The 18,791-nt window shown below is 43.0% G+C and overlaps 1 protein-coding gene across 1 annotated transcript; it reads left to right on the forward strand.

Moving 5' to 3' along the window:
• Positions 1-1,746: 1,746 nt before the first annotated feature.
• On the forward strand, positions 1,747-16,754 carry sbk1 (SH3 domain binding kinase 1). The gene is made up of 5 exons (XM_058061979.2): positions 1,747-2,142; positions 2,249-2,324; positions 11,770-12,014; positions 12,091-12,293; positions 13,775-16,754. The coding sequence occupies exons 2-5, from the start codon at positions 2,287-2,289 to the stop codon at positions 14,603-14,605; spliced, it is 1,317 nt and encodes a 438-aa protein (XP_057917962.2). The 5' UTR covers positions 1,747-2,142; positions 2,249-2,286; the 3' UTR covers positions 14,606-16,754.
• The last annotated feature ends 2,037 nt before the right edge of the window (positions 16,755-18,791 follow it).

Below are 18,791 nucleotides of genomic sequence, written 5' to 3' on the forward strand. Positions count from 1 at the left end.
GTCTGGTGTAAGGGAAAGAGGAGAGTGGACGGAGCAGAAATGGCCTTCTGCATCAGTTAATTGCTAAAAGGCCCCCCCCCCCCCGCCCTTAGTGTGCTCAACCCTTGGTGCTCTCTGCTGTGCTTGACCTTCATTATGATTAATAACAGCACTGTAGCCCGATTAGAAAAGCATTGGCCTATCTTCAATATGAGGCACATGCGTCTGTTCTTATCCTCATGTCTGCACACACAGTTGCACGCAAAAGTGAATAATTATACATAAAAAAACATGTAAGAATAAATATATAAGCAAACTGAAGTACAGAATGTAGTTTTAAAAATAAGGGGCAGTTTGGGAAATATTGGATTTTTTTTTTACATGTGTGTAAATATTAGGGGTGTCCGATATCGGCCTGATACCAGCATAAAAATGCAATATTGTTGGTATCGGAAAATCGATAAATTAATAAATGCTCTACACAAACACATTTGTGTTCATTCCACCAAAGGAGATATGTCATGTTACACATGTCGATATCGGCTGATATTGGTTATTGGATATTGGAGAGTTGGACAATAGCGGCACATTGTTTTTTGGCAATATACGCAATATCGGACATCCCTAGTAAATATTGTTTAGAGTGTGTACACCAGCAGATGATGTCTCTATAGTGAAAATGATGATAATGGTGATAGTTAGGATGCTGCTGGTCCCCTCAGGCCATTCCTGTCATGTCAGCTGACAGCTGTCTCATCACTTCATCATAGCAAACACTGCTGGCAGGAGCGCTGTTGTTCATCATGTACAATTAAAAGGAAGATACCAGCGTTGTGAATTAATTACTTAATAAGGACAGTTGGCAAAGTCACTGTGTGAAGTGCTCAAGCTGTTGAATTATGTAAGAGTGTAGCATCTTGTTCCTTTCAAGCTCAAATCCAAAGTAAACTAGGATCGACCCAAATATCTGTAGTTTCGATACCAAGGGTAGGACCATTATGTTTTGTTCTAATTTTTACATTGCTGATGTTGTTATATGCATATATTGTGATAAAGTTGAAGAATAAGTCATTGGACACAGTGGACTTAAACAGTGCCATGTTAAATATACGAGTATATGAAAAAAAAAAAGATAATTGAAGTAAAATATGGGGCTGCACGGCGGTCGTGTGGTTAGCGCGCAGACCTCACAACTAGGAGACCGGGGTTCAATTCCACCCTCGGCCATCTCTGTGTGGAGTTTGCATGTTCTCCCCGTGCATGCGTGGGTTTTCTCCGGGTACTCTGGTTTGGGGGTCTTTTTTTCACTTTTGGCGGTTGAGTGGTTAGCGTGCAGGCCACACAGCTAGGAGTCCCGAGTTTGATTCCGGGTACTTCGGTTTCCTCCCACATTCCAAAAACATGCTAGGTTAACTGGCGACTCCAAATTGTCCATAGGTATGAATGTGAGTGTGAATGGTTGTTTGTCTATATGTGCCCTGTGATTGGCTGGCAACCAATCCAGGGTGTTCCCTGGATAGACTCCAGCACCCTCGCGGCCCTCGTGAGGATAAACGGTAAAAAATGAATGAATGAATGAAGTAAAGTGTTGGATGAAGTGTTGGTATCAGCACTGGTATTGGCAGTATCAACCATCCCTACATGTAGGCATGTAGGATTGTAGGAGTAGAGTATTGTGGGTGGAATGGAATAGAACGGGTGGGCACTAGGACCCTGGGCATGTGAGTGGTGCAGACATTGAACAATGAAGAGGCTGAGTAGTGGTGGGACCAGCACAGGAGCAACATCTGAGCCCAAAACCACCACCCCCACTTTCTCAGACACATTTGAAGCTCACACCCTCCTCTCATCCCCTGGACATACACACACAGACTCACAGCTGAGTGGGAGTGGAATTTAACCGTCTTGTACAGATTGTGCAGACTTCTGTTTGTGAATGACTGGCTTGGACTGTGTGTGAGTGTGAGGGGGGCATTGAAGTGGGTCATAGAGAACCACTGGAGGAGCCAAAGATAAACCTACCAGAGGAGAGATGATCCAAGCTTCATGCACACCTCAGCACCCAGCGTGATGCCTGCGCTGCAGCCGCCTCCAGTTCAAGTACAAAGCATCTTAAGGAACAAAAGGATGGGAGGCAATTGAGGCAGCTTCAGCATACCATCGGTAATTTCATCGGCTGTCATGCAAGGCTTTCAGCTTTTTCAAGGACCTGCAAAGGATTCTTAGATTTTTTTTCCCCGGCCGTTCCGTCGATACCTGTGTGCTTCAGGTTCTTGCAGACTCCAGAGGACCAGGCGTGTGTGGAGAATGCAGGACCATGGAGGAGAGAGACAGGTCGCCAGCAGGTGAGAGCAAACTCAAAAAAGACAATTATTGGTGACGTTAATGTAATCGGTGGAGGTCACGGAGCATAAAGGCTGGAATTATTGTGTATCCTCACAGGCAGTGAAAAGAGCCATTGCATGTACAGTACTCACCAAGAGATTCCTATTGTTGTTGGCCCATTTGTTTGTGATTATCGCTCAATCCATGCACTTATATTTGAGCACCACAAGTGTTGCATAGTTCAATAAACTGCAAAATACAGTATATCACACAAATACATAGCGGGTAATATATTCACATTTAACTTGTCTGAGGTGTTGTTGCCCATTATTTAGTTTAAATGTGTTTGGTTTTTTTTGTTTTTACACATATGTAGTCTTAAATGTTACTTTTGAGGAAATCATATGAATGTTCATGAAAAGGCATATAAACAACAACACTTTGGCTACATTAATCTTGAACCAGTCATGATGTGCTATACATATCACTATATTGACAGTTATTATGGTACCCATTATGTCATTGGATGCTCATATCACCGCATACTTGGGTACCTGACAAAAGTAAAATAAAAATAAAATAAAATAAAATTAAAAATACTTAAACTATATTAGGAAAGCAGGAAGTGAACAAATGTAACAGTTACTGATTGTAAAAGTACCAGATGGAGGGGTAGGATTTAATAAGCTTTGCTTCTTCCTACTCCTTTTGTGTGGAACTGTGAACTGATTATGTGATGCATTCAATTGTAATCTGATGCACGTTCAAATGAAATAAAACCATTACCATTACCATTACCATTACCATTACCATTACCATTACCATTACCATTACCATTACCATTACCATTACATTAAAACTCTCACATAGCAGTTAATGAGGGGAAATTCCATATGTCGTAGTCTTACACTTCCTTATGGGAAACACATATGCACCACTGGTGAGAACGCATGCAAGGTAGGGAAGTACATCTGTCCCATAGAATAATAACGGGTTCACCAATATGCCACCACCTGCGAGGAAACATCTGTTTAATATAATATAATAATCACATGTCAATCATTAATCACATACGGCAAAGAGTGCTTTCTAGTTCTTACAGAATCTGCACCTATTCACCTGTATTTCTTTGGATTTGCCGCAAAAAAGGTCTGTTTTCATTTATTCCACCCACAGATTAAAATGCATTTATTTAGCTTGACTCAGGAACTCATTAGCCATTGCTAATAAGTAAGCATAGAGCTTCACTGGCTTCCAGTCACGCCCATATAAGGAAACCACCCCTCTGTGACATCACAAAGCGGCAGTTTTATCACGCCTTTTGCAACCGAGCGTTTGGAGACATCCCAAACTTCTTTCAGGGCTCGCTTCCAAATGTGCAAACCTCATTATCCTAAACTATGGCATCGTTTAACACGAGGTCAGAAAAGTGGAAAAAGCATAAGAGGTCCTGTGCTGCCATGTTGTATTGTTGGCTGTTGATTTACACCTGGTGGGCGCAATAATTCAACTTTCAATAAAACGCAATCTAACTCGTAATAGCGGAATATTTTCTATTACACTTCTGCCTCGTAGACTATATGTCTGGAAGTAACATTTAAACTTTATTTAAATAGTTGTAAGGCATGAGAAATGTCATGTTGGAATCGTTGTATTGTTTGGATAGGTTTGCTGATGCTAGTTGTGGCTAACTTGATTGTAGCTATTATACTAGCTGTACTCATATTGGTGTTTACTTTTGTTATATATTTATATATTTATATATATATATATATATATGTGACTGTATATAATGTATATGATGGTGTGTTTATGTTGCCGTACAGTTTTACAGAAGAAGAAGAAATACAAATTACTCCAGTAAAAGACAAGAAAAGACAAACCTTGTTTGTTTATTAGAGCGCATTTAACTATTAACTAACTGCCAAGCTTTGCTTCAAAGAAACGTGTATAGGTGCCCTTTAAAATAAAAATGCCTAAATATGCAAATACTCCTTAAAATGAATTTCATGGATGTGATTTCATGATTTTAATTCATTCATTTTCTACCACTTATCCTCATGAGGGTCGCGGGGGTGCTGGAGCCTATCCCAGCTGTCTTCGGGCAAGAGGTGGGGGTACACCCTGGACTGGTCACCAGCCAATCACAGGGCACATATAGACAAACAACCATTCACACTCACATTCATACCTATGGACAATTTGGAGTCGCCAATTAACCTAGCATGTTTTTGGAATGTGGGAGGAAACCGGAGTACCCGGAGAAAACCCACGCATGCACGGGGAGAACATGCAAACTCCACACAGAGATGGCTGAGGGTGGAATTGAACTCAGGTCTCCTAGCTGTGAGGCCTGCGTGCTAACCACTCAGCGCCGTGCAGCCCATGTATTTGTATTTCACAAATTCGTCTTCTCACATTATTAACTGAAAACCTGAATGAAAAGCAGGTTTGCCCACCTCTGCTGGGCCCCTCCAGCCGCATCCCCTGCCTTCTAGAATGGCGGCACTCGTCCGTCAGCTTGGCACCATTGCCAAAATCAGTGTGCACAACGCGTGTCTCAAACGCTCACTCGTCACGGTGAGACCCACACACAACGAAAGTGCCTCCTGCACTACAAGTGCTACATCACGTCTGCATGCTCCCAGATCTGTACTGCTACATCCACACAGAGATGACCGAGGGTGGAATCAAACTAGGGTCTCCTAGCTGTGAGGCCTGAGCGCTAACCACCCCCTCACCGTGCAGCCCATTTCATTATTTTTTTATATATAATATCTTTGCAGCAGTTTTTGGGAAGCTGCCATTTTTTGTGCCTTTTTAATGCTTGATGCTTGTTTATGTGTTTTCCATGTGATCACATTGTTGCTTTGCCTTGATGTGGAGGTTGAAAAGTCGCTCCTGGCAGTTGCTTCATTAGCCAAGCCCCCACCACCTCACCCCCTTCAGACCCAATTTCCCCAGCTCTTATTATATGAACCCCCCTTTCCCCTACCATTGACATCAAAGCATGCGGCACAAAAAGGGAGGGGATGCTTCGTTCGCTCTGATTGGATTCCCCAACAAATCACACTCACGCTCTGTCACATCAAACCACCCTGTTGGAACTTGAAGCTCCTGGATAATAATGGTGGAGGTACAATGTGCACCCTGATCCATCTTCCTGCTGTAAGATGTCACCGCGTGAGGATGTCCTAATTACACTGATGATTATGATTGGTGTTTATAGTTGTCAGATGCACGGCAGTCTAATTGCACCCACTAATTAAATCTTGATGAACTCAGTCAGTGTTTTTCTCTTTAATGTGTTCTGTGTTTTGGCCTCATTTGTGGTCACCTCGACTCACTAAGCTTGGTTTTCCCACCGCTTGGGGGTTTTGAGAGGTACGGAGAGAAAGGGATGATAGGGAGCGCAGAAGTGAGGCGAGTCAAGAACAGGATACACTCCGCAGGGTTTCTTAGAAAGGTGATATGTGTATTTTTTTATCTTTTTCACATGTGTATTCACCAAAGTCTGTCCATCATCAGAATAGACGGACAGAGCACAACACTCATGTTTAACTCCTCTGTCTAAAAGATGGTGATTTACTTCAATGACTGTAATTTGTTGGTCTTTCCTAATATTTTGTCATTCAAATGGGAGAAAACTGATCATTTTTCTTTCCCCGAAGAGTAAAGCAAGTTGTCCATTAGTAAAAGAGGCAAGCTGGGAAATCTGTTTATCTCTTTTCTCTGGCTTTCCTTATTCCCTTTTTTATTTTCAGGAACAGAGAAGAGAGAGAAAAGGCTGCACTCTAAAAAGGGTAAACAGTACAAAGCTGCTGACTCTGATCCCCTGACCCACTTTAGATACACTGATGTTCTTGCTGAATATTAAAACACATTTGTTGCACTTGAGAGTGTGCACTGTCATCACTAATACCTTCATTTTCAGGTTAACTTCCAAAAGTCATCTTAAGGCGTATTTTTTCAAACATATAAAAAAAGTGAGTCTTACAGGTCCCACAATAGTGTATTGGAAGCGTGTTGAAAATCTCGCCTTGGGCCTGGGTCTGTTGTACACTTTCTATCTGCTTTCTACTGTATGTACTGTAGGGAGGTTTGATAATTATCGATACTGACAATTAGCAGCCCGATATCAGCATGAAAATGCAATATCGATTGATATAGGTATCAGATTTTTTCCCCATCATTCGTTCATTTTCTACCGCTACCCTCACGAGGGTCGGACGCTCAGGAGGTGCTAGAGTCTATCCCAGCTGTCTTCGGGCAAGAGACGGGGTACACCCAGGACTGGTCACCAGCCAATCACGAAAACTGATAAAAAATAAAAATGCTGTATACAACACATATGGAGGCTGCATGGCGGTCTAGTGGTTAGCGCGCAGGCCTCACAGCTAGGAGACCCGAGTTCAATCCGACCCTCGGCCATCTCTGTGTGGAGTTTGCATGTTCTCCCCGTGCATGCGTGGGTTTTCTCCGGGTACTCCGGTTTCCTCCCGCATTCCAAAAACATGCTAGGTTAATTGGCCACTCCAAATTGTCCATAGGTATGAATGTGAGTGTGAATGGTTGTTTGTCTATATGTGCCCTATGATTGGCTGGCCACCAGTCCAGGGTGTACCCCGCCCCTCGCCCGAAGACAGCTGGGATAGGCTCCAGCACCCCCGCGACCCTCTTGAGGATAAACGGTAGAAAATGAATGAATGAATAATTGTATGGTCGGGCTGCATGGCGGTCGAGTGGTTAGCGTGCAGACCTCACAGCTAGGAGACCTGAATTCAGTTCCACCCTCAGCCATCTCTGTGTGGAGTGTGCATGTTCTCTCCGTGCATGCGTAGGTTTTCTATGGGTGTACCCCGCCTCTCGCCTGATGACAGCTGGGATAGGCTCCAGCACCCCCACAAATGAATGAATGAATGAACAACACATATGTGTTCATATGTCATGTTACACATATCGGTATGGATATTGTCTGATATTGACATCGGAAATTGAGAGTTGAAAGAAAAGCCAATATGGAACATCTCTAGTATAAACACATTGTAACTCTGTACTTGTCCGTCGTAATAGATGCCGTAACAATGAAGCAGTCAGACGTGAAGACACAAACTTTACCAGTACTAGCATAACGACGTGAGCTACGTTGGTCATGTTTTTTGATGAAGAAGAATAAAATTATCAAAATTAGAGCTCTCAAGTCTGTAGCTGACTGGCAAATAGTCTTTAATTTAAGATGTGTAGTGAAGCCTGTGGTGCGTTCATTCCACCAGGAGATGTGGCCACACATGCAATGATGTGATTAGTCTCCAAGGTGCACTTTTCGGGAATGAAGATTCCAGACTACATATTTGTTTGATGTGCTCACAGCGATAGAGGATAAAAACAAGTGCGTGAGCTGCTTTAAATTGCTTCGAGATTATTTAGCAATGAGTGGGACTGGATTTAATAAGCCACTCATGTCGGCGTGTGCCTGACGCTCATCTGTATGTGCAGCGCTGGCCTTGTCTTTAGCCACCAGAGAGTACAGGAAGTGAGGCCCAAAGATCAGTGAGCCGTGTTTGCGATGGTCAAGCTTGAACGCCGGATCACAGCTGCTTCTTCACAGACCTGTGGAACACAAAGGGGGGCCTTTTATGAACCCTTTGAGACGTCCCCCAAATAATTATGTATCTTGGAGGCGGTTTGTGGATCACACCTACAGCTGTAGCCGTCACATTGCAACACTCTTATTAACCCAGTTTTAAAGAGGAAATGGGTTGATGGGTAGTGCAAATCTTTGTGGGAAGTGAGTAATGTGATTAGAATCCATGCTGGAACGAGTAAACAAATGTTCGGCTACAAGCTGTGTCTCCAAGTCTGTCCTGTTTAAATGTTTAACCACAAAACCTGGGACCGAAACTGGTCTGGAAAGGGACCAGTTTTTTTTGTTGACACCCTAAAGGCAGTGGGCATGCAAAGCATGAGTAGGCAACAGGATTCTTACATAAGCATCTCCGGGCTCAAATGAAGACGTGTGATCTAATGATAGATACGGCACATATGGTATGCAACATCGGGCACGCTCTTTCTATTTTCTGCAACGATGTTTATTTTCCTCCTGGACCAAGAACAAGCTTTGCAAATTGTCCCATCCCACTTCATTTGCCCAGTAGCTACTATATTTTCCAAGCTCTGCCTACACAATATCAAGTAGAAAACTTCTTGTACTTTATATATACATACAGTTAACATATATATGTACATATATATAACACACAGTGCAGGAAGATGCTCATTATTAGGGAAGTCAATTTAATTCAAAGCAAGAAAAATTTCTGCCTTTTCAAAGATTAGTAGAAGAGCACGAAGACATTGTCAATCAGGAACAAAGCATTAGCTTTGTTGTCCAACTTCTCTTATTTTATATTTTTTATGTTTTATGCTTTCATGCTTAATGGCAGCACTCTTGAGTCAAGCGAAAAAGAGTTTAGTTTTTATTCATAAACTAAATTTTGTCCACATTTTTATCCGGATCTGCTCCAAAATTACATTTGAACTTGCTCAATACCCCAGCCGGCCCTCCATAAAGTTTCAAGGAAATTGCTTTTGTAGTTTTTGTGTAGTCTATATAACCGACTAACAAAACATTACATTTTCCTTTTTTGCTTATATAATTTTAAAGTATTTTTTTTTAGTTTTCTTTTTTATTTGTTTTTCCTGCGTAGCACTTTGTGCTTCTGAAGAATGGAAAGTGTATGATAAATTTAATCTATTATTATTATTATTATTATTATTATTATTATTATTATTATTATTATTATTATTATTATTATTATTATTATTATTATTATTATTATTATTATTATTATTATTATCATTCATTTTCTACCGCTTATCCTCACAAGGGCCACAGGGGTGCTGGAGCCTATCCCAGCTGTCTTCGGGTGAGAGGCGGGGTACACCCTGGTCTGGTGGCCAGCCAATCACAGGGCACATATAGACAAACAACCATTCACACTCACATTCATACCTATGGACATTTGGGAGTGGCCAATTAACCTAGCATGTTTTTGGAATGTGGGAGGAAACCGGAGTACCCGGAGAAAACCCACGCATGCATGGGGAGAACATGCAAACTCCACACAGAGATATGATTATGATTAGTATTATTATTATTATACACATTTAGAGTAGAAATAAAATCTCTAGCAATGAAATTTTATTTGTTACAATGGGGACCATTGATAGTATCGACCACTGATAATTATGGGCCCGATATCAGCCTGAAAATCTGATATCGGGTGGTATCGGTATCTTCCCTGTTATGAGAACCGATATATAGCACGAAGCACAAAAATGTTTTCTGTCCCAGAAAATAATTGAGAAACTCTGCTTCACAACAATTTTACTCAAGAAAAATATTTGTGATGTTACGCATATCGGTATCGGTTGATAGTTGAGCGTTGGACAATATCGGACATCACAAGTTCACGAAACAAGACAATACACAATATTGAATTGAATTTTAACATTACTTTTAAGAAAAGTCATGAAAAAAAACACATGACATGTATCTGCTAATATCATACTTTGTGTGTATGCTACCGGCCCTGCCTCCACCCACCAAGATAAAGAGACTACAAAAGAGCTCACACATGCTGTTGTTCTATGGAACAAATGCTGAAACCAATGCACTAAGTGAACAGTTCTTGACAGTGGGTTAAAGGATAGAAGAACAACAAGCTTGACCACTGGCTGTTCTTACTGAGCATCTGTCATTGAGCATTTGTGCTGTGCATGATTATCTGCGCTTGATTATTTTCATGCCTACCACCAAATCTGTGATTTCCTTTTATGGCCAGTGCAGTCTTAGTTTGTAATGTGCTATGGAGAGCAACAGGTCATGTTGTTTGCTTCCCAGAAAGCATACGGCATGCTTTACCGGCATATACACACCTTGAAAATGTCAGCCATTTGTTTCCATTTGTTGGCTCTTCTACCTGCTCCTATTGATTTTCCCATTGCCGTGTGCCAGTAAGTGCTGAGAGGCCAGTCATTCTTGCGTCTGCACGTGAAAGCTGGCCAAAGTGATCAAGAGGGACGACAGGAAGTCCAGTACATGTACTCAGAAGCCTTTCTCTTCGCAGATACTCTCCGTCGAAATTGATTTTATGCTAACGAGTGTGTGTTAAAATGCCGTGATTTAGTGTACCTTTGGGATATGCTATGAAAACAAGATTATGTGGACATGTGCCAGCAAACACTTGAGAGCATTTGGAGGCTTTTATCCAGCGAGGATCATTATTGGGTAACATGGACACTGGCTCATTATAATGAAGTAATGAGAATGAGTGCGGTGCTTAAAAATATGATTAAAACTCAATCAAATAAAAATTACTACTACTACTACTACTGATATTAAGGTTATATACACATATTAATATTATCATCGATAATAATGATAATTTACTTTGGTATAACTTGAAATATTTAATGGGGCTGCATGGCCAATGAGTGGTTAGCACACAGACCTCACAGCAAGGAGACCCTAGTTCGATTCGACTCTCGGCCATCTCTGTGTGGAGTTTGCATGTTCTCCCCGTGCATTCGTGGGTTTTCTCCGGGTACTCCGGTTTCCTCCCACATTCCAAAAACATGCTAGGTTAATTGGTCACTCCAAATTGTCCATAGGTATGAATGTGAGTGTGAATGGTTGTTTGGAGTGGCCCATTAACCTAGCATGTTTTTGAAATGTGGGAGGAAACCGGAGTACCCGGAGAAAATCCACGCATACACGGGGAGAACATGCAAACTCCACACAGAGATATGATTATGATTATTATTATTATTATTATTATTATTATACACATTTAGAGTGGAAATAAAATCTCTAGCAATTAAATTTTATGTGTTACAATGGGGATCATTGATGATGGACAGTGATGTCCGACACACACTCATTAGCATAAAATCAATTTCGATGGAGAGCATCTGCGAAGAGAAAGGCTTCTGAGTACATGTACTGGACTTCCTGTCGTCCCTCTCGATCACATTGGCCAGCTTTCACATGCAGCCACATTTTCTAGCGCTTATCCTCACAAGGGCCACAGGGGTGCTGGAGCCTATCCCAGCTGTCTTCGGGCGAGAGGCGGGGTACACCCTGGACTGGTGGCCAGCCAATCACAGGGCACATATAGACAAACAACCATTCACACTCACATTCATACCTTTGCACAATTTGGAGTGGCCAATTAACCTAGCATGTTTTTGGAATGTGGGAGGAAACCGGAGTACCCGGAGAAAACCCACGCATGCACGGGGAGAACATGCAAACTCCACACAGAGATGGCCGAGGGTGGGACTGAACTCTTCGCTGTGAGGTCTGCGCGCTAACCACTCGGCGCTGTGCAGCCCCCAAGCTTTTCAAAGAGGCCATATTATACAGCTATATATTAAGAAGACTATGTTTTCCTTCCCTGACAGCCTGCCACACGGTGTCAAGGCGAGCCTGTCCCTTTCTCCAACCGGGCCGGGACGGGTAGGCAGTGGCGGGAGCTCCCCCACATCCAAAACGGCCCCCTGCACCGGAGGCGTGCCTGTGGAGGACATGCAAGCCCTGGCCATCACCTCACTTTCTGCAGCAGATGTAGCCAAACAGTTCGAGCACATCCGGGAGCTGGGAAAGGGCACCTATGGCAAGGTGGACCTGGTGTCTCATAGAACCCAGGGTGAGAGCATGAAGCCACAATTTCTCATACAATTCTAAAGTCATAATATCAACGTTTCTTCATGTTTATGTCCTAGGTACCAAGATGGCGTTGAAATTTGTTACCAAAAACAAGACAAAGCTGAAGAGTTTCCTGCGGGAATTCAGTCTAACAGGTTCGCTTAGCTCCAGCCCGTTCATCATCAAAGTCCTGGACGTGCTTTTCGAGACGGAGGACAGCTATGTATTTGGACAAGAGTATGCCCCCGCTGGGGACCTTTTCGACATCATTCCCCCACAGGTAATGTCATCATTCTTGTCTCCACCAATCATCGTCTTCCCTCCAACAGAGACGCTCCAATCAGGTTCAGGCAGTGCACTTTTAACAAGCTCTCCGGGGGCTGCAGCGTTTTTCTTGGCTCTCTTGCTGCGAGAGCGGTTCTCACTTTGCTTTAGAACTCTTTCACTTGATGTGCTGGAAGAAAACTTCAAGGTTGTCTCATTAAAATGGTTGCAGTGGAACACGGACCACAGACGATTATTTCACTTATTGGAGAAAATCCCTTCTCCCAGTGAACTTTTGTTCATGGATTGTTTTAGCAATACAGCAAACCAGTCATTAAGTATTGAGAGACTTGGTCATTAAAAATCCACTTTTTCATTGCTTGTATGCTCATATTTGGGTCATATTTGCGTGCCTGCCGTCAAGTGGTAAATTAAACAACAACGTTATTTTTATTTTAGCGGTCTACGTAACGACGTAGTGACGTAACAATACAGTCGCCCGTTGTTTATCAGTTAATTGGTTCTGGACCCAATTGCGAAGAAGATTTAAATAAATAGATTTAATAAATGAAAATTTTTGTAGCTTCAGCATAGAAGACTTTCTAAATACAATGTGTACCATAATTAGAGCTCTGCAGACATGAAATAACACCCCTATAGTCACCTTTACACTCTTATTATTTTTTTGACAAGACAAGTCATTCATTTTCTACCGCTTATGCTCAGGAGGGTCGCAGGGTACTGGAGCCTATCCCAGCTGAGGCGGGGTACACCCTGGACTGGTCACCAGCCAATCACAGGGCACATATACACAAACAACCATTCACACTCACATTCATACCTATGGACAATTTGGAGTCGCCAGTTAACCTAGCATGTATATCACCTGGGCTGCACGGCGCTCGAGTGGTTAGCGCGTAGACCTCACAGCTAGGAGACCTGAGTTCAATCCCACCCTCGGCCATCTGTGTGGAATTTGCATGTTCTCCCCGTGCATGCGTGGGTTTTCTCTGTGTACTCCGGTTTCCTCCCACATTCCAAAAACATGCTAGGTTAATTGGCCACTCCAAATTGTCCATAGGTATGAATGTGAGTGTGAATGGTTGTTTGTCTATATGTGCCCCGTGATTGGCTGGCCACCAGTCCAGGGTATACCCCGCCTCTCGCCCGAAGACAGTTGGGAAAGGCTCCAGCACCCCCGAGACCCTCGTAAGCGGTAGAAAATGAATGAATGAATTATATCACCTCCCGCTCACCGAGAGTGTTGACCATTCTTGTTGACCTTCGTTGGAAGGACCTCTCTTTTCACTTGGATGTAGAAATACGGCTTGGGCTGTAGTTTTCCAGCTGAAACCTGGTTTTCAACGCATGCTCCGGTGCTCACAATGTATCCTTTACTGCTACCTCCCTCTTTTGCCTCTTAAAGGGCCAGCACAATGTGTAATAGATGCATCCCAGTACTCATTTCCACTGATACATTTGTGTTGGTTCTCGCAGGTGGGCCTTCCAGAGGAAATGGTGAAACGCTGCATGCAACAACTTGGCTTGGCCCTGGATTTCATGCACAGTAAAAACTTGGTGCACCGTGACGTCAAACCAGAAAACGTGCTGCTGTTCGACCGCGAGTGTCGCCGCATTAAGCTGGCCGACTTCGGTATGACCCGCCGAGTGGGCTCCCGCGTAAAAAGGGTGAGCGGCACCATCCCCTACACAGCCCCCGAGGTGTGTCGCGCCAGTCGCACGGAGGGCTTCCTAGTGACCACCAGCCTGGATGTGTGGGCGTTTGGCGTGCTGGTCTTCTGCATGCTCACGGGTAATTTCCCCTGGGAGGCGGCGCTCCCGGCTGATGCGTTCTATGAGGAGTTCCGACGCTGGCAGAAAGCGGGATGCCCCGTGGGAACGTATCCGTCACAGTGGCGCCGCTTCACTGATGACGCCCTACGCATGTTCCAGAGGCTCCTCGCTGCTGAGCCTGAAAAACGTTGCGGGGTCAAAGATGTCTTCTGCTTTGTCAAATACGAGCTTGTGAGCGAGCTCAGGCGCAGAGCGTCCTACCGTGCCAAGAGAGGGGAAAGGTCAAGCTCCGGGGTGTGCACTGGCAACTGTAATTCATCATCTTCATCATCTTCCTCCTCACGCACCACCCACAGACAACCGGAGCCTTCCACACCTCCTGGAACCTCCTGCCTTCGCCCAGCACCTCTCAAACGGAGTGTTCTCTCCGACCCGTTGTCACCCAGAGAGGAGTCTGGACAGCACCAGTCTCCAGGCCGGGACAAAAACAAAAGCCAGATGGTCATGGCGACCGCCATTGAGATCTGCGTGTGACCACGCTAAACGGCTTTTCACAGTCATAGCAATGCGTGAAGGGACTTCTCTTAATAAAGAGAAACAGGAAGCTCAGGATCAGCCATCCATCAGCAGGATGGACAATGAAAAAAGCATCTTAGGTCATGGCCAAAGAAGGATGAGAGAGATCTTTGGTTTGTTTCTCCTTGGCAGCACCTTCCTAACAAGTCTTCAATCAGTCGACATAACATTGTGGTGCTAAGATCACACAGTAACATACCACACGATAATGACATCTCCTCACTTGCCACTTTATAGCATTTTGGAGTCTCAGATAATCTCAGAGGAGGCTTCAGTTCATAAGGAGGCCAGTGATCTGAGAGCAAACATGTGACTCCAACATCCAGTGCATTACCATCGAAAAGACCGCCATGTAGCAGACTAAGATACTCACCTCAGGACCCTTCAGTGGATCACTTCTGTTTTATTAGTAATCCATTCTGGTAAATCTATGGTCTGTTGGACTGCAGGGATCCATTAACAGGGACTGTTCTTTGTATCAGCGCAGAAGTGGTGAACAATACAAAAGGAGATGGAATATCTTCACATTTTTCCCCTTTTCTGCTCGTGAGTGTGTGAGTTTCCAACACTAAAAAGCACAAGCCGTTTCTAAAAAGGAGGACAAAGCGTACTCCATATTGTAGATACATTTGGTATTTCAAAAGTGCTCTGTACTATCAGGTAGTTCAACGATGTAGCTGTACGTTTTTTTTCTAAAATCAGGGGTTTAGGTCACTTGTCAGGTCAATGCATTGTATGTAGCAACCAAACTTGATATGGCAGAATGTACAGTGTCGAGATAATTACAGACTATGATGATGTTTAAACACTATAGCTGCTACTTTTCTTCAACTTTGCTCGGTTTAACTGAAATTATTGGTCTTGGTGTGACACGATTGGCTGTGCTGGAATTAATCATTGCTTTGCAGAACATGTTGACATAGTGCGGAAATGTCGGCGTTTATATCATAATGACTGCAATTTCTGGGCCTATTGATCATTACCGTACCACATTTTGACCCACTTCTGTTAGGGGTTGGGTACCGAGCGAGTGGTGCCACTTTTGTGCAACATCTGGAATAGGAAAAGCTCAAAAGATGTCTGTTTTCAAACGAAGAATCATTTTAAAGCGTACCAGTTTTTGGTTACGGTACCTGAAGGTCAAAGTCATGACCTTCTTTAATTTTAATTAATTACCAACGATCACCTTGATGGGACATCCAAAATGGAAAAGAAAAAAAAACAATGTACCAAATGACCTGATATGTAATTTGCCAATTTAGGTCTGCACGTTGACTGGTGGGCAGAATTGCCATTTTTGTACAACATGAAGTCTGGAATGAAAATAACACAAAAACATGCCAAAGCACACCAAAATACTTGATCTGTACTGTAGCTAATTTGAGTAGCTAAAAGGTGGAGAGAGACTCACTGCAACCTGCTGATGGATCAACACCGAATTGTCACGTTTGTGCAACATCGAAAATGGAACAGGAAGAAAACACAATGTGTGTTTTGTGTCGTGTATGAAATGGGGTGATGAATAATGTTCTAATTTGTGGAACCCTTTTGTAGGGTTGCAGAAAAAATGCAGAAAAGATTTTGTGCTACTATCGAGAAACTGATATCTCTTTATTTATCTGTACTGTACAGACTGAACTCAAAACTGAAACCAGCAAACAAAATGGAGAACAGACACAAGTATATTCACAAGTCTCCACTACTCTTGAAAGTCCCGCCCACTATTTGAGAAGCACTGTCCGGGATCGGTGATTGGTCGACAGAACTGCCATTTTTCTACAACAAACAGAATGGAATGGAAGAACACTAAAACACAGGGGCAATATTGGGTACAGAATGAACACAATATGCCTTTTCTCAAACAAAGAGAAATGCAAATGCAACATTTAGAAAACACAAAGAACAAAGATGGACAAAGAAAATACAGTGGAACCTCGGTTAAGGTCTTTTTTGGTTAAAATTTGGCCTTGGTTTGTGTACATTTCTTGATTAGCGTACAATATGGCACGCGTCTTGTCATGTTGTTAATACACTGCATTGAAAGTGTGTTCTTAAAGTCTTGGTTAGCAGCTTGCTACTACATGGAAATAGGAACCGTGGCCCCCGTGGCCCCGTGGCCTCTGTGGCCCCGTGGTCCCCGTGGCCCCCATGGCCCTCGTCTATGATGGCGTCAGCAGTTGACATGATTGTCGCTGGAGTTATTTCTTGAATTCACAAGTGTTTGTCATCTTGTCAAATACTGCAAGTTTCTTTGGCTCCATTTTGGGTAATTTTGCAGTCGTGATCAAAAGAAAAACAGAGACTTAAGGTAAGAAACAATATTAGATTTAAGAAATAGCAAAATATGACCTTTGTGTCCATGTTGGTCTCGCTGCCTTTGCCAACAACACGTCTTCAAAAGTAAGCTTTAATGTTCATTCATATTTTGGGCTCTCTGGAACAGATTCATTGGATTTACATGATTTTATTTGACAAAAATTTATTTTGCTAAAGTACGTTTCTGGTTTGGGCTGCACAGTGGTTGAGTGGTTAGCGTGCAGACCTCACAGAGGTCATCTCTGTGTGGAGTTTGCATGTTCTCCCCGTGCATGTGTGGGTTTTCTCCGGGTACTCCGGTTTCCTCCCACATTCCAAAAACATGCTAGGTTAATTGGCCACTCCAAATTGTCCATAGGTATGAATGTGAGTGTGAATGGTTGTTTGTCTATATGTATGTATGTCTATATTTTGATTGGGGTATCAATCATAGTGATGTAGTAAATGAATGTAGAGGATGCAGCAATGGCTACAATCTACATGAATAATGATGAAAACAAGGTTTACCATTCCAAACCTGTCTCCAGTCAGTTCCTACATCAACAAAACATTATATAATATTAAAGATGCAATCCTGTACATAAGCTGTCATGCTCAGTTGAAGTGATCCCGCAGTTCTTCCCTTAGATCCTGGGTGTTTTTTTTTACCTCTGTGTCAAATATTGTTGTCTGATCGAGTCTAACCTCAATGCTGGATTGGAGCTTCAGCCTTGAAACAGTCACGCCTAATTACAAGAAGCACTGCGTCAATGCTACAGTGAGAGCTTGTTACCGTCATTGTTCATGTTAAAAACAAAAAATCACGTGTGTGTGTGTGTGTATGCGTGTGTGTATGTGTGAGAACAGGAGGCTGTTTTCGCCATCCTCATTCCCCCTCTCTTCGTTCTTGCCCCGACAGCCCATCAGCTCTGTTGCCATAGCGACAGTGCCACACTCCTTCCCTGGTCGGGCTTCTGTCCCCTTCAAGTCTAATTGCGCCCAAATTAAAGAACTTGCCACAACAGGCTCCCTTTCACTGTCACGCTACGCCTTTTATCACAATTGCTCAACTTATTTCAGTGGACAAGATGGTTGGAAATGAAGGTAGTAGTATTTAGCAGTAGAATACACACAAATGGAGGGCTGATGATTGGACTCTGAAGCTTGTTGTTTTTTTTTACTTATAATAATGAACCCACTACAGTTATTTCTAAAAAGTACCACCCCAAAAGCATTGTACTATTTGAATAAATAATGGCCTCCTCTCAGATAAATGCCTACTTCACATAAATTGCTGGTACTCTCTGCTGTTGAGTAGCAACACACATTATTCCATGACGCAATACAACCACAAAAGCTTAGATAAGAATGAATCTACAAAAGTAACCTTGGAGTATACCACTGTATTTGCAGAAATTAGCAAGTAAATGCCTCTTTCCAATAAATTCCTAGTGTGCCCTACCTACAGGTGATCTACTGCTTCCTCTCAAATAGACGCCTCCTTCAATCGGGACTTGAATTGTTGACTTACATATGCTCATCACCCACAAGTACTTGCTACGCTATTGTTACAGCATCCATTACACCTTTATTTTCCAATTCCGATGCTTCCCCAGGATGATGGGCAAGTCATTAGCCTGTATGTCCATGTGGTTATGTGTGCTAATCTGCATAGGAGAAAAGGTCAGGATTAGACGATCTGAAGTCAGTGTCAACACTACATTATATAAGAAAAGCTAATCCTGTATAGCGGCGTCTTGACTTGACATGATGCAACATAATTACATATGATTCACAGCGTTGGAACCATGGACTGTTGACATAAAGACATGGATTTAGCCAGCAAGAG

The sequence above is a fragment of the Doryrhamphus excisus genome, unplaced genomic scaffold (genome assembly GCF_037039965.1).
Source record: "Doryrhamphus excisus strain RoL-2023G ecotype Guam unplaced genomic scaffold, RoL_Dexc_Guam_v1.1 HiC_scaffold_24, whole genome shotgun sequence".
NCBI lineage: Eukaryota > Metazoa > Chordata > Actinopteri > Syngnathiformes > Syngnathidae > Doryrhamphus > Doryrhamphus excisus.

Coding starts and splice junctions, on each gene's coding strand:
- sbk1 (XM_058061979.2), top strand. CDS start 2,287: ATGCAGGACCATGGAGGAGAGAGACAGGTCGCCAGCAG. Junction 2,325..11,769: donor GAGAGACAGGTCGCCAGCAG/GTGAGAGCAAAC, acceptor CTTCCCTGACAG/CCTGCCACACGGTGTCAAGG. Junction 12,015..12,090: donor GGTGTCTCATAGAACCCAGG/GTGAGAGCATGA, acceptor TTTATGTCCTAG/GTACCAAGATGGCGTTGAAA.